Below are 17,140 nucleotides of genomic sequence, written 5' to 3' on the forward strand. Positions count from 1 at the left end.
TATATAACCTTATTTGGATACTTTAATAAACAAGGTCTTCACGGCAATGCGTGGGTTCGCGCAGAACTTTGCAATGTAAGTCGCGTATTTTGAAGAAAAAACGATTTTTAACTATACTAACATCTAGCAAAACTTACCTTTAAGCAAAAAATAATTACATAAACATTTCAATATTAATTCTTGAAACGTTAATAGACTTTCGTAATCGTGTATGAAATTCTTTCAATCACTCAAGACTACCGGTTGCGAAGTCGGCTTTACGGCATTAACCGCTGTGAAATGTGAAAAATATTTTTGGGATCTGATTAATTCAGAAAAACAACAGTGGTATGAAAGAATTTTCCCGCAGAAACAGAAAGCAGATATTTTATGAATTATAATTACGAGCTTTCATTAATACAATTTTTTTCTTGAAAAAAGTTGGAATTTTTTTTTCTTTTAAGTATTTGATTAAATGAAGCTGGTATTGTTTAGAAAACATGTGAAATAAATTACTGCTAATTTCAAACAGTTTATTTTCGAAAAGTGTGTTGAAATAATTTTCCCTAAAAATTTTCCCCCAACATTTTTGCCGATTCATTCCCATCTTTCCAGAGGGCGCTTCATGATTCAGCTCGAATCTCGAGCAACCCGAATGGAGTTAGAAGCTTTAGTTGTGAAAATTCATTAAAAATAATATTTATCATTTGTTATACAATTATGGAGTGCCTTATAGGTATTGCATTCAAAGATTTTGTAATAGTCGCCTCCGATATGAGTGTTGCTCATAGCATTGTTGTTGTCAGCAAAGGTATGGTTCCCATTTTTCTTATGTTCTGTCAATCCAAAAATGTTATAACTTGGCTAGTGCCGGACAGAGGCATCATTTCATGTATTTTGTCATGTGTGATTTTTTTGTACTGTTAATGTTCACATGATTCTGTAATTTTGTACTAAAATATCAAAAAGATTTAAAAGTACCTGGAGCAAAAGGGGTGAAGAGTGGCAAAACGTAAAAGGTTGATGTAATTACTATACAGATAACGCTATGTTTTACGAATTTATTTCCAATCAATTACGATTTCGCGAACAACTTACTAGTCCCAAAAGCTTCCCTTGTAATCTTCCAGGCTTGCCTTGCCCCTGAGAAAACCAAGAAATCAGGAAAAATGGTGAGGGAAATCATAAATCATGGATATTTCTGGTGGAGTCGGTGATTTTCTTTTCTATCTGTTGAAAGAAGGGATGAAACTGCTGTGCCAATTGCCCAAAAATTCGTTAATTGTGCTAAAAAACTATTTTGTTGTATGACAATTTTATTCTTTGCTTAACTCTTTCCCTTGTGCCTTCTATCAGGGGTGCCCACCCCTCCTAAGAACAAGGGGGCAACCCCCCCTAACAAAGTAAAAAATACCCCTGGAACTGACCGCCCTAAAAATTCCAATGGTGCAGTCTGCGCACTGCCCCCCCCCCCCCCTAGGTGGGCACCCCTGCCTTCTATCATGGTTCTGAAAAAATCCAGTTTGACCTTGTGAAGTTATTCACTTCACGAAGTAATTACACAAAACTTCTAACTGTTTTGCTTCAAATTTGCAACACTCTTTCTCAAAACCAAATAAAGGCTACCCTGTTGTTTTGTAAGTTCCAGAATATATTTTCCGATTTGTTGCATTGAACTTAACAATGGACCACATGAATTGGCTTCCCGGGGTACATCTGGCCCGCGAGCCAGGGAAAGGTCTATAGTTATAGGCACCACTGGCCTATAACAATGCAAAGTACATCACTTTTGAAGTCATGCTAATTAGAAATTAACATTCCGAAAAGGAAGGAATAAATCACTATGAGTCGATTGTTCTGGTAGCTCAGAAGGAGATTTGGGAAGGGGGGGGGGGATGTATTTCATTTAGCCTGTATTTTCATTTATATACTTGCCCTAATGGTTTTCAGTTGAAAATAGTAATTTTTAACACATTTTTAACACCAGTGACAGCTTTACTACATGTATTTAATGTACAGTGTTTTTTTTTTTCTGTTTTCTTTTCACATATTAGAAAAAAAAAATTGTTATTTTCTTTATTTTCACTTTTTAAAACTATTCAAAAAGGGAAAAAAAAAATCATGATTTTTTTGTTTCAAGATTTTAGAAGGTGTGTTGTGTTACTATAAAAAATCCTCCCAAAACTAGGGGGGGCTCCCCCCTCCTCCTTTAATCCATCCATGGGCGACTGTTCCACTTTAAGCCTAATTAAAATAAAAAATAAAATACCTTACAAGAAATCACAAATTATAAAACAATTGAATTAGAATTAATTTCTGAAAGTAATTTAGAACCTAGAATTTTAAAAATCTTATATATATAATTAAAAATTGAGCGTATATACCTATTAGGGGCTGAACGATGCATCACCAAAAACAGGTGTGCATCCTACATCGTTAAACCGGTTTAGAATTTTTCCCTAAACCAATGCATCGATACTGTTTCTTTGTACAGACACCGGTCCGGGGCTGCTGCGGTTTTAATCTCTAATTTTTTCACACTAATATTAATTAGCAGTGTGTCAATCCCATCTGGTTTCACAATGAAGGTGCGAAGAGTTATGCCTTCATTTCTTCTAAAACATGTAAGAATTGCACATGCGTTCTTAGTTATGGACGAAAGATTTGTTGGTGAGCTAGTAACAACAAAAGTAAAAACAAAATTTAAAGAGCAAATTAGCAACTAAAAATGCAACATGTATTTTAGTGTTACAAGAAGTGGAGTTCCTAGCACAGATGTCGAACGAGTTGATAACTCTTAGTGTCCCCTCCCCCAAGAAAAAAAAAACTTTATAAATTTTTTATGTAAATATGAAATTTATATAATTTTTAGAAACAACCGAGTTCTATTTTTGTTTTACAACAAAAGCTTGAAAGACAAGAATAAATTACATATCCATATTATGTAAAATTTGTCCTACATGTGATATTTGTAACCTCCCCCTCTTCCTACAGTATTGGGCAATTTATTTTTGTTAAAGTTGTCAAATTAAATATAATTTAAGACATATTGGTAGAAATTTTTAGAATTAAAGTATTTATATTTTTCATAATCAAATCCTCTTTGAGGGTCAACAGGTGCGGCTGCCCTCTCTCGCTACTGTTTACAAGGAACCTTTTTTAAGAATATCTGAGCTTTTGAATGGAATGTATGACTTTGCATTCATTTACTTACATCTTTTTGCATTGAAAAAACAGGCTCATTGTAGTCTCAAGACTTGTCTTCCATATTTTTCACTAACTTTGTGCTTTTAGCCCTGCTGAATTTCTTTCGGGTGCTAAAATCTGTTAATTCGTATCTGGTATGATGTATAATTTTTCTACCTTATGTTTTGTAAAACCTAAACAAGCAAGTTTAGTTTAAACAGAAAATAAAAAAAATCCTTACATTGTGATGCATCGCTACATCACGATGTAAGGTTGTCAATGCATCACAATGTAAAAATTCCTACATTGCCTAGCCCTAGTACCTAAGTATGGATGTAGAAGTTACTTCTCCAGAACGACAGTGAACTGACCATCAAACGGGAAGATTAGGTATCGATAGATTCCTAATCTTCCCGTCTTTATGTTTGGCTATTTAACAAAATCCTCCGATATCATTTGAAAAGTATTAATTATGACACATAGATTTCAACATAAAAGGCTTTCCTCGATTCAAATTATTATTCAGTGTTTCTTTCTGTAACAATACTTTTTTTTTTTAATTTGTAGCTTGAAGAAAATCATTAATTGAAAGATCTGTTCCCATTTTTTTTCTCGAATATGAATAAATAAAGTTCTGGTTTTTATTTTGAGGGGCATTTCACAGTGTTTGGCTGTTACGGACTCTACACTTCATAAGGATGTTTTAGCCTCCTACTCATGGTTACCAGTGCAAATAGTAAAGTTAAACTTCTTGTAAATGATTAGTCCTATGTGTACTTATGTCATAGCAAGACATGGAAAGAAACTCAAAAGACTTGGAAATTTTTGCTTAAACTATCTTTAAATTTTCTGTGAAAGTAATAACTATTCTTACCTAATGAAGGTTTTCTATTATGTCTCAGTTCAGGGCTGTCCAACTGCAAAGAGCCCACGGGCCAGAATTCTGGTTACTGATCACCTGGCGGGCCGCATTTTGAAAAGTTGAACAATAACCTCTTATAACAACAATAACCTCTTATCTCTTATACAATAACAATTAATAGTTGAAAATTATAAAACAATGAAACACAAAGATTATAAAACAATTTGCTTACATTTTGATGGGAAAACAGGCCTATCCGCCTTCTTTACAAGGGCAAAAATGTCATTTAAATCGCTCAACCCTGCTGAAAAAATATCCTGAAATATAAAACTTGTTAATATTAATGGACCAGTGTACAACAAATTATTTAAAGTTTTATAGTACCAAATGATACTTTCCTTACAGATGCTGATAAAATGTATAAATTAAGTGATCATTTGCTGATGTTAGTTTGTGGAGAACCTGGCGATACTGTTCAATTTGCTGAATTCATTGCGAAAAATATCCAACTGTATAAGATGAGAAATGGTATGTTTTTTCTGTTTATAAACACTGCTACTAAATTGTACTCAAAAGTTAAAAATGTCCTTCATGTGATTTTTGTTGGTTATAGAAATAGTTATTTATATAGAGCTAAGTATTAATTTGTTAGAATTTGTCTTTTTTTGTTGATCAAGGTTAGTTTGTGGAAATAACCATTCATTTCGAGATTTTTTGTTAAATTTCTCAGTAATTCAGCAGGACAAATGCAAGAATTGATTTTGTTAAACTTAGTATAATTTGGGAACTACCGGAAGAAATAAAAAAGAAAATAATCACATTATTATCCAAAATTAACATATTAGTTTGTTTTATCATTTTTTCATTTAGAAAATTCATTGATTCAATTTTTAAAATTTTGTGTAATTTAAATTTCAAAGTGATTTTCACCAATAAATAATGTGCTGAAAGTGTTATGCAGTGGAAGCTATTATCTATGCTCATGAGAGCGCATTTCTGTGGTTCCTCAAAGAAAATAAAGTTCAAAAAATATTTAACATTCAAATAAAATGTACTCCAGATAAATTTTTGTGACACCTACTCTTTGAATTTTAATGCCTTTGATCCCTGATTGCTTACCATTTCCCTCCCAAAATCACTCCGACTCTGCAGCCTTGGCAGAAATAGATTCGGAGAGAAAATGACAGACTCCAACTCTTGTAATATTAAAGCCTCTGGCTCACGACTCCTTGCAGTACTCTGATTCCGATAGAATTTGTTGGTTAAAAATATTATACACTGTAAAAGAGTTGAAGCACTACTTTAATTTTTTTAAATCTCATGTGTATTCCATTTTGTTTTTTCTTCCAGGCTATGAACTTTCTCCTACAGCTGCAGCTAACTATACTAGAAGGAACTTGGCTGATTTTCTACGCAGCAGGGTAAAACTGTTAACATTGTTACAGAAATAAAGTAGTGTAGTATTTAGAAGCTTTAAGAAATGAAATTTTGTTTCTAAAATTTTAGTGTTATTTTGTTTCAAGATCAATTTTTCAATGCTACTGAAATCTTTTCTTCAGTGTAGGTGCAATTTTTTAGAAATCAGATACATGTGCCCAAATATGAGTTTTTTCTTATTAAACATACTGCCAATATGAAATTCTGTAGTTACATGCTGCCAGTACCATATTTGTAAAGTATGCCAAAGAAATAAAATGATTTTTTTCAAGACAAAACCATTTGAAAATTACTTTTACAAATATATCCCTTGGGCCAATCACGGATCTTAATCACAATGAATCAGGAAAGAAAAGATTCAATGTGATCTAAAACGTAAGGGTTTAAATTTTGGCCCCTAGAAATCTAGCCTTCAAAACAAAATTTTTTGGTCATAAAATGCTATTACGGCTAACCCTTGTTTATCACAGTTAATCAATTCGACTCCACCACAACAAGTGAACTTTTATGAAGTAGGATTCTTTCTTTATAAATCACAAATTTTTTTAAATAGGTTGTTGAAAACTTTTTACAACCTTTTAAATGCATTTTTAAACACAAAGCCTCTAAAAATGAAGTAACACTCTTTAGTTACTATTACATTCATATTACCCAATATATTACACCAGATATAAGAAAATAACACATATAAGATTTTTTACTGAGCACACTAGTATTGCTGTGTATTTTAACATGCAAATACAATACAATTGTTACATATTGCCAGAGACCTGCGCAAATAATGCTACTTGCTTGATGATGAAATGAGAGATAAGTTCCTCCCCTGCCTCTGCATTTTTCCCTTTCGATTTCGAAGATTATGCTTACTGTTTGAAAGGCAAGTAGTTGAACACCATTAGCAAATGTGTTGATCTCATTTGCAATAAAACGAGCTTAGATGTTCCCCGTTAGAGTTTAAGGTTTGACAACAAACAGCAACTCCTAGACATCTCAGTATTTTTTTTTTTCCCAATTCCCCCCCCCCCTCCTCCCTGCCCCATCTACTAGCTTCTACTGCAGCTCCTCTTCGGAACTTGCCTTACATAAAAACAATGTTTTGCTTCTCTTTGAGGACAAGAGTTGGCACGTGCCCATTAGAAAATGGCAATGAAGATATTTGAAAAAATCACGTTAGAATGATGACGCTTTTAAATTTTTTGTACTCGATTAGAAAGTGGTCACCGCTAATCTGCACCTTTAATTCAAGGCCAGGGAAAATATCAGTAATTTGCAAGATTGCTATCCCAAAGAGATGAACAATAAAATATTTGAAGAATGGTTTCTCGACTTACTACAAAGTTTGGAAGATCTATGTGACATCTTAACTGACAACACAAGCTGCCATTTCATATTCACGACAAATATCCCGCTAAAAAGACAAGAAAAAAACACTGACATTGCGGCTTGGCTTCTATAAAAACCATATCCACAAGGCTATCCAAGTTGGACCCTAACTATTAGCACAAACAGAAATTATATCCTTTTTTTTTAAGACTTCCCCTTTCTTTTACTTGGGTTGTGATCTTACCGCCGGAACACAACATGTTCCGTTTTTCTCATCTACCAGTGCAGGGAATTTCCTTGATAATAATGATCTAAATAAAAAAGGAAGTCGGTAATTATGTTAACTAAACCAGAAAACATAAAAGATTTCTACACCGAAGACAATTTTTCTCTTTTTGGGAGCCCTCAAGCTTGCTAAAATTTTTGAAAAGCTAATATGATTTTTAGTGAATACGTGTATTTTTAAAATTGAAGAATTGGCACTTGCATGAAAAAAAGAGGGGTTCTTTTTTCTGTCGATTAGAGCATGTGTATCTTGTGCGCAATCTTTATGCATCCTTAGCATAAAATAGTTTTTGATTTGAAAGCATATCTAGAACTGCAATCACTCCCAAAGGGTTGATTAATGTTTTAATACTATATTTTCATTCAAGTTTAAGTATTAAATGTGTGAAAGCAAAACAGAACTTATACTTAAGAGTTTTTATTGGAATCTTACAACAGAGATATATTTGGATGCAGGTATGTTTTTGTATATATTTGTTGAATTTTAGAATATTTCAGGTGTGCAATTTATTTTAAAATGCATCATTTTGCACAAGTTGAACTGTACCCAAGTCAAGAGGATGGGACAACTCTTGTAGTAGAAAACTGTTTTGAATATATAAATGAGTTTTCAATCAATCAAAATGTCTGTTAATTATCACCACTGTGTTCCAAAAAAAATTATTGATTACACTAAAACTCCACAATAGGTACTAAACAAAAAGGGGGGGGGAGAATTGGATAACAAACAAAGGGGTTAAAAGGGTTCAAAGTTTTATCTTAACTTTTTAATATACTTAAGGTTAGTTACTCATTCATTTATTTATTTAAAAGAATGGAAACTGGAAAACGCAGGTTCTAATTACATAGTCGACTGCAATTCATCTTTGCAGGATTTGAAACAACTTTGAAATGCATTTGTTTTAAGAATATGAGTGAAATTTTGCAAATGTTTTTTTATTTTCCAGACACCATATTCTGTCAACATTTTGATGGCTGGACATGATAATGATAATGGTTGCGAGCTTTATTTCATAGATTACCTGGCAACTATGTGTAAACAGCCATTTGCTGCACATGGATATGGATCTTTCTTTGCTCTTAGTATTATGGATCGATATTACAGACCAGGTAACAATTATTTTTGGTTTCCTGATATAGAGCTTTCCCTGAACTATTTCCCGAAATTTATTAAGAGTGTCAATTTTTATAGTTTATAGTTATATCTGTCGTATAGATATGTGGTGCATAATTTATAAATGTCCGGGGCACCTCATAGTTTTTGTACACCCATTTTTTTAAATGCAAAATCCCAGTCCCTTCAAAAAATTGTGATTAATTAAAACTGATCTTTTGCAAGTTTGTGATTAACAAAACATTCTTTTAAAAATAAAATATGATCAACAAATCTAGCTTTTCACAAAATTATCAGCATAGAATCAAGCAAATCTGAAATCAAAATATCATACTTGCCAACCATTGAAGAAACTAGTATGTTGTGTCCATCACGAAAATTTCTTCTATACCTTTCTTATAATTCTTTTCCTTCCCCATACTTGACAAGGAAGCAATATTCCCAACAAAAACAAAATTACACACGCCAAAACTTGACGACCATCCCAATTCCCGATTTATCTCAAAAGCAAAGCAGGGAATGAAAATTATTTTTAAAACGTTGCTTAAAATAATTACAAACATTTATTTGTTAACAAACACAAGATGGCACCAGTTAAAAAGTTTAAATCATTGCAATTTTCTGATCATTTTGCTCCAATTAAAACACCCGAAATACGCAGATGACAGTCTATTATGATTTATCTTTCTTATTGTTGCATTTATAAAGCTATTTTTATTCACACACACAAAAAAAAATCAGTCCCCCATGGAGCGATTGGTGCCAAAATTAAACCAACGCCTGTTTACATATGGATTTACATTTATTCCAAATTTCATCCAGAACATTGCATTACTTCTTGAGATATGGCACTCACAATGGAAAAAAAAAAAAGAACGTTCGATTGCGCCGCCCCCTTTTCAGCTGTTGAATCCAAAATAGAATCAGCTCTTATACCTCTAAGGGCTACTTGTGAGTACACTTTTGTTTGATTCTGTTCATTATCATGAGATACAGGAATCATAATAGGCAACGTAATTCTATTTATCTGCAGATACTTCGATTTGTAATGGCACACAGATTCACTTAAAGAAAAAAGGTTGCCATGGCAACAATTATAGATGAAAACACAGCACTGGAATTCCTCAATACTTTATATTTGGAATTTTGACTCACTGAAAATGTCAACCTATTTCTTGTGTTCCATCCTTGATTAAGTTAGACGCAATAAAGTTATTTTAAGTATCTAACAGCTGGTTTACTGCAAAAAAAAAAAAATGCATTTTGGTAGCTGTTATTTTGCCTTGTGCAAATCGTAATTTAAAAAATAAAACATAATTTCCTCCAGGCCTCCTGCAACAAATCTGTAGGGCCTTTTCTCAGAGGCCAACAGTATATATTAGCAATGTTAATAAGTCATAGTTCTCTAGTTTTTCATGTATTTTCTTCAATTTCTTAGGACGTTAAGCCCCTTAAGGACGTGCCCCCCCTCAGCATTGCGGGTCTGTACCCCCCCCCCCCCAGCATTGCGGGTCTGGGGGGGGGGGGTACAGACGCACCTTAAGCAGCTGGCATCAGCACCAGCTCCTATCAGCGTCTATCATTACACTAGCCTTTTATTACTATTTTGAAGTTACATCTTGAGCTATTGCAATCATGCCTTACACATTGTGAAATAAAGCTAATTCATACCTTCACTAGAAACGAATTGTGTAGAAACAAACGAATATATATCGTATATTTTGATATGTATCCAATATTTTCAACCAACACAAATTAAAGTCTTCAAAATAGTAAATATGTCCTCAAATCACTCTTTATTTCCTTATATTGTTATTACATTATGTAGACTTAAAAGTAAGGTTTCTTCTACTATTTGTTATATATATATTATATCTAATATTTCATTTAATTTTTATCACTTTTATTGGTGTTAATTTAGCATTAACTGTTTTACTCATTTTTCTTTTGTTAGCTACGTTTACACAGTTATATGACTTGGAAGCAAAAAAATATGCATTAGTCGGTGCAGAGTCATAAGACATTTTCTTTTTTTCTGACCAATGTTTAATATTTAATTAGGCACTTTCAATGTGAATTAAAACTTACATTACTAATAATTTTGTGAATATAAATAAAATAGGAATATTATACTACTTTGTTACATTAATCACGTATTAATACATTATAAAAATATAGTACTTAACTTTTTGGTTATTTTTAATAATGAATAAACAATGATAATATGATTAATTTCATTTTTTATATTGAAAATACTGTAGTTGAAAAAATAAATATCGGATATATGTCTTGACATGATATATCGGCGAACTCTGGATACAGCGCCACAATAGGGAAGTTTTCGATTTTTCAATTTTATTTTTATATGATAGAGTAACATGTATGAACATCATAGGTGAAAAAATTTTTGCGATACGATAAGTAGTTTTTTTTAAATTAATTTTTAAAGTTCAAGCGCCTGTGACGTCAGATGGCATAGGAAGTGACGTCCGATAGGAGAGAAACGCTAGCGAACCGGTTCCCATGTCATGGGAGAAATCGAAGAACGTGCATTCGACTTCGAAGATGAAACGTAAAAGGCTTATCTCCTCGCGTTTCTGGAACATTAAACCTCTCATCCTCTCGGAAATATTCGAATATCACCATTGATATTATTTGAGGAAGATTATTTAGATCGTGCTTTAACGAATCCGGCCTCCATAGTGTGTTCAAAAGGATTATTGAATTTCTAAAAAATAAAAATATCAGCGCGCTAAAAATGTCCCTAGCGAAAACAAGGGATCTTCGGCGGAAGGCTGGCCATTCGCGCCCTGTGACGTATGTTCGTGACGTTTCAGAAGAGCGCACTTTTGCGCGTGGATTTTTAAAAATTCATTAAAAATCAACCACGGTGTTTTAAAATTCGGCGATGGTGAATTTTTTAGTTTTGAGGGTCAATTAACAATATGCAATAGCCAAAATATGAACATTTAATAGGTTGCAACTTCCCTATTAACGACAAAACCTATATATATATATATATAAAAAACCTTCTGTAGCTCAACCCCTGTTTGAGCTATTGACATCAAAATTGAATCAGCCGCTGTATCTTTTAGAGGCAACATATGGACCAAATTTTGTTTGATTCCGCCAGTTACTTTTTGGGGAATAACAGGCACGCATAACTCAAGAAACGTCCCATTGCTCCACCCCCCTTGAGGAATTCGGGCAAAAAACCAATGGGCACAAGTTCACATAGGGGCACATACGTGTACCAAATTTCGTTTGATTTCATGAGATAGTTTTTACTGTAGATCAGCGACAAAAAACTAGTCTCACACACACACAGACAGACATGTTCCAAAAATGGTTGAAATGGATTCGGCACACCTCAAAACGTTCAAATGCGTTGAAAATCGAAAAGTTGCACAAAATTAGATATAGAAGAAAGTAAAGAAACAGAAGATTCCACTAGAGGTATGTAGGTGATTCAACAGTGACATATTTCACAACCTTAATCTTCAATTATGCCTTTAAATAACATAAATACTGAATTTAAAGTTAAATGGGAATTTTTTGCAGATGTGAGCTAATTGATAGCAGCAAGAAAATGCAGTTCCTTCGTACTGCGAAGGAAAAACCAAAAAATGAGTGAATTTGCTTTAAGTTTCGTACATTCCATAGGCTCTACCAAAAAAGTCACTCTACAAGAATTTAATTACTAACATCCAAAAAAAGAATCAATATTTTATGGAAATAAAATATAATGTAGGTATAGGGTAGCACATGTTTAAATAACTTCAAACTTTTAGAATAATAGAAATATTTTCTAGATGCAAAGGGATTGAAATCTGCTGCAATTTTTGACAAAGCACGTGTTTTGCTGAACATGCAATGTGGATAACTTCCAAAAATAAATTTTTACTAAATGAATTATTAATTGGAAAAATTCTTTCCCCCTTACATTGGTAGATGACTAGAAAAGGAAGCCATCTATTGAAGTGAAACTTTTTGATGACTGATGGAAAAAACGGGAGACAATGGTAAAACAAGGGAAATTGGGAGATGGAAGCAAAAAACGGGAGTCTGCTGTTAAAAACAGTAGAGTTGGCAAGTATGAAATAATATCGTTTGCCTAATTTACCTTGCTGAATAATGAACACACAGATTATATGACAACATAAGCAGAAGAATGCAACTTTTCACTTGAGGCGGCAATTCAACTATTGAAATTTATAGCTTATTCCCAGCTATTTATGATAAATATCAAGAAAAAGTTCAATTTAAGCATGAAAAATGTTCCTACCTGTCAGAATGATCAGGAAATCTAGAAACTATATTTGACGATAATAACTTAATTGAACAGACTACACAGAACATGCACACACAAGAACAGAATCGGAAGAATCATTCATTAGAAAACGCAACTTTTGAATGCAAATATTTTTCGATTTCAAAACCTTTTGTTTTTTTTTAAATTCTTACATGAAAGTATTACCTACTAGAAGCAGTGGCGGATACAAGGGGAGGGTCCTGGGGGGTCATGACCCCCACCCTAAACCGCCGACAATAGTATCCGTCCACATTGTGTTCAAACTCTGAATGAACAAAATGTAAACGATTTCAGTTACCTTTCCATTTTATTAATTATTTTTAAAAGTAAAAAATTTAAATATTACTTCTGTCAATTGCTTATGAAATTAATTAGAAACGTTTATGCTCTATTAAGTGCCTTATTCCTATCCGATTTGGTGCTTTTAATGCCGCCCAAGCAGTTTCAAAATTCTATTTAACCCAAAACCGTAGGTTTGGTCACGGAACTGCGGGGGGGGGGGGGGGGGTCATTATCCGGCCTGCGGCATGACTCCTCCTAAAATGGTTGCCTGTATCCGCCCCTGACTAAAAGTAACCATAAACAATGACCCTAAGTTCCAATTATTTTACCCATAAATAGATCTATAAAAATTCCTTGTTCACGGGAAAAAAAATTAATATTTAAAAATTGAAGCCAATTTAATATCAAAGTTGTAATTTTAATAATTGTGCAAACAATCGACTATTTTAATTATTAGTGGGAATATAATATTATGCTCTCTTAATTAAAGTTCGGCTTAATTAAAGTAGTTTCAAATGTAGGTTAAAAAATAATATTTAGCAAGTTTGAGGATATACTGGTAATTTATGATTTTGGTAGAGTGCCTGTTATTGATGTATTTCCCCCTCCATCATTTATTTTCACCTCAGAAATAATGACATTGATAAGGTCTGTCACAGAGGTGAGGAATTTTCCATTAATATAGGTCCAATAAATACATTTTTCAGGAATTTTTTTTTTTCTTTGTTGCTACAATCTGCACAGATTAAACATGTGAAAACATGTTCACTTCTTTTTTTACATTAATTTACATCCCTGAAATTCAAGTTCACGAAGGTGAGAAGTCAGAATAACCAATCTAAGTATTTAAAGCAAAATCTATCTTCTTGATTATCAACAAAAATCTCACAACTTCAACTATGGCTAAAAATTAAAAAAAAGGGGCTCCCTTGTATCATGGAAAATAAAATTTGATCTCATTACTGCCATGTGTTAATGAGAAACGTCATTTTGTGTTTAGGTAACGGAGGTGATAATTTATTGTGTGACATGACTCCGTGTCCTACCAAAACAAACTAAAACACAATATTAAATTAAATATACTTAAACAATTAGTATTTGAGACACTTGTGAAAGGAATGGTAAATAAGTATATACTTTTAGTTAAACAAGATATTAAGCAACAAAAACAGTGTGACATGCCATGAAGGTGAGAATTCATATTGTGAACCAAAAATATACTAAAATAAAAATTATTATAAAAAAATTGTTGGCAGGTTCAAATAGATATATTTTTGATGAAATTAAAAACCACTGTTAAATGAATTGTTCCTTGAAGTTCTTACTATAAAAGCCATGTGGCAGTAAAGTTACATTTTTTGAAGAATGACCCGGAAGTAATCGCCAGCTTGTCAAAGCTGCAAGAGTGTTTTTGCACTCTTCTCAGTGACGGTTACACTTAAGTTTCAACAATTTACAATGAAGGATAATCAAAAAAAAAAAAAATTTTTTCGATTTTTTTCAATTAGTTGCCGGTTCCTCTAAATGAATAGTAGACTAAACTTCTGATGGGGTAAATGACAGCTGGAATGTACCTTTTATGTAAAAAAAATTACTTATTTTTCAAAATTCGTAAAAATGTGAATTTTTAAAACATCCCTATACTTCTGGCCAGTTGAGTGTATGTGTTCCAACTTATTAACATAACTAGAAAGTCACCCGTCAGGGTATGACAGGTGAAAATTGCTTCTACTCTTATACATTTGAACGAAGCCATTGCCTGTTTGGTGATATTTTGATAGTTGAAATCGTAACCCTAACTCCAGTGGATTAACCCTAAATTCCAGTAGGTGGGTTCATTGTTGACTACTTTTTCGTTTCTTCACGCCCCTGAAATGACAGTTTTACCAGTAAAACAGTTAAGTTACCCGATGGAGTTCAGCATTCATTCAGCGAGTTTCATTGTTGAAACTCGCAGGTTACTCGATTATCAGCTATTGTATATGAGGATTAAAATTGTAGCTAAGGTGACATATATGTCCCTTAGGGCTACTGACACTAATATAAATTGTATTAGTGGATGTTTTTTTTTTTTTTTTTTTTTGAATAAATTAACACTTGATAAAGCTTTTGTCATTTGCATGCTATTTTACAAGGACCCTTTTAGAATTTCGAGATGTTATTAAATTTATTTGTTAAATTAGTGTATTTTGAACAAAGAATGCTTGATAAAGCCATAGTTTCCTCAAATAATTTTGTTTAAAATCTCCAGTGTTCTTCCTTGAAACTTGGACCCAATATCCTGACTTTTTTTCCCCATAAGGTTAGAGCAAGTCTGATACAACATCTACACTTTTTTTGTTATCTAAAGCCAAGGTTACCTTATCATAGAAAGGCAATAAATCAGTAGCACACAATTTACCTTTCCTGAAACCATGCTACAGGGCCGGATTTAGGGGAGGGCAGGCGGGACTAATGCCCCGGGGCCCCCACAAAAAAATTTTTACAAAATATCCTAACTTTCACGGGTCGGATTCATACATATATAACAAAATATTAAAATATATATCAAAGTATCAGATATTTTTGAAAATATGATGATCTTTTCGAACCCTGATTAGGGGCCTCCACTCCTTCGTTGCCCCGGTGCCTCCACACTTCCGAATCCGGCCCTGCCATGCTGTAAACTAGTCAACAGACTATTCGCCTCTAAGAAATTCATAATCTTGATTTTGCAAAGTTTCAAAAACCTTACACACCACCATGGGCGCCCATATGCAAAACTTTAAGGGAGGGCTCAGAAATTTTAACCATGGTTTAGCAGGATATTTCCCCCATGGAAGTAGATTTCAGGACAGATTAGAGTCATTAAAATTTGATATATTTAATTATTTATTCATTAATGGCTGGAGAAGAAATATTTTCATATTTTTGCAAAGAAAAAAGTACTAAAAGCAAGGAAGTTCTACTTTCCAAGGGGGGACCCGAGCCCCCCCCTTGCCCCCCCTATATGGGCGCCCTTGCACCCCACTGAAGTTAGATATACAGGTCTATAATTCCTGCATGCAATTGGGCTATTCAGCACGTCTGTTTCAACGTGAAAACCATTTTGCATGTTGACCTACTTTTAGTTTATGAGTTTCAATAGCCGCGTTGATGTGGTCAGTTTCGTCACGTAAATAACCTGCTTTTCACCATTTACCAGGGAAATGTGAAGTTTTTTTTCCTCCTGCTTCCTTCTGGAGTAAATGCAAAGATTTAACCTTTGTGCATTACGCAAAACAAGTTGGTCTACTTGCTGGGTATAGCCACTGAGGATGCTAGGTAAAAACCACTTTTTATGGTACAATCATTGAGCAACCTCTTTTTACATGTAAACGGGGAATTTTTCAACCGTTTTGTTTTTTCGGAGCCAGAGCAGGGATTTGCGAGGTACAAAAGTGTTTTGAATACCGCTATTTTGCACATATGTAGGGTAAAGGGAAGTACATGTAAACATTAATTTTTTTTTTCATTTTTTTTTTATTTTTCAACAAATATTATAAATTTTGCAGAGCAAAATTGTCCCCTGGAGTGACTTGTCTTTTCTTTTCTTTGTGTCATGGAATTTTTTGAGATGGAAAAAATATATATATTTCTTTACTTAATGTTGTTTTTTAAAACATCTCATATTGTTCACATGTGCCATTGCAGGATGCATATGTGTATAACCCTGGGAAAAAAGGTGACAACAACCGCTTGTTTCTAACACTGCTTTTGAGGGCTCTTAACATTCTTGTGCTTTGACAGTATACTATTGCGAACATTTTTCTTTTTTTAATGCTTTTCTAGTGTATTATTATTGTTATTTTTTTTAAACATTTGTAATAGTTTATTACTATGATTTTGTTTTGTTTTCTACTAGATATGAGTAAGGAAGAAGGAATTGACTTAATCCAGAAGTGCCTGAAGGAGATAGGCAATCGTTTTCTTGTAAGCTTACCTAGCTTTAAAGTGAAAATAGTTGATAAAGAAGGAATACACAATTTACCAGATATGAGTACTGTTGGAAGTCCTATGGTTTTTAAATAAATGTTTACATTTTTGCAAGTCTATATTTTATGCATTCCTTTAATTGAAGTATACTTGTTTGCACCAACATTTTGTTCATTTGTTTACTTCATTGTGTTTGTGTACAGATTTTTACAATCAATATGAAACATTTGTATTTCAACTTGTTTAGAAAGAACTAAATTTGAAAGAGTCTGATGCATTTGAAGCATTTATTCAGTTTTGATGTATGTTTCAATGATTTACTCTATTCCTTTTTTCCCTAAGAAAATGGTTAGGTACAATTTGAATAAGTACATCAACTTTGAATAAAAAAATTCAGTTCAAGTAT

General features: G+C 33.1%; 1 protein-coding gene across 1 annotated transcript; it reads left to right on the forward strand.

Moving 5' to 3' along the window:
• Positions 1-610: 610 nt before the first annotated feature.
• Positions 611-16,851, forward strand: LOC129233495 (proteasome subunit beta type-2-like). Its single transcript, XM_054867514.1, has 5 exons — positions 611-790; positions 4,433-4,555; positions 5,378-5,448; positions 8,020-8,182; positions 16,664-16,851. The coding sequence occupies exons 1-5, from the start codon at positions 700-702 to the stop codon at positions 16,828-16,830; spliced, it is 615 nt and encodes a 204-aa protein (XP_054723489.1). The 5' UTR covers positions 611-699; the 3' UTR covers positions 16,831-16,851.
• The last annotated feature ends 289 nt before the right edge of the window (positions 16,852-17,140 follow it).

Source organism: Uloborus diversus, unplaced genomic scaffold (assembly GCF_026930045.1).
Source record: "Uloborus diversus isolate 005 unplaced genomic scaffold, Udiv.v.3.1 scaffold_469, whole genome shotgun sequence".
In the NCBI taxonomy this organism is placed as follows: Eukaryota; Metazoa; Arthropoda; class Arachnida; order Araneae; family Uloboridae; genus Uloborus; species Uloborus diversus.

What these genes read in the sequence shown, in the direction of transcription:
- LOC129233495 (XM_054867514.1), top strand. Translation starts at nt 700, where the DNA reads ATGGAGTGCCTTATAGGTATTGCATTCAAAGATTTTGTAATAGTCGCC. An exon ending in ACTGTATAAGATGAGAAATG is followed by an intron (nt 4,556 to 5,377) that starts GTATGTTTTTTC and finishes TTTTTCTTCCAG; the next exon opens with GCTATGAACTTTCTCCTACA. An exon ending in CTGATTTTCTACGCAGCAGG is followed by an intron (nt 5,449 to 8,019) that starts GTAAAACTGTTA and finishes TTTATTTTCCAG; the next exon opens with ACACCATATTCTGTCAACAT.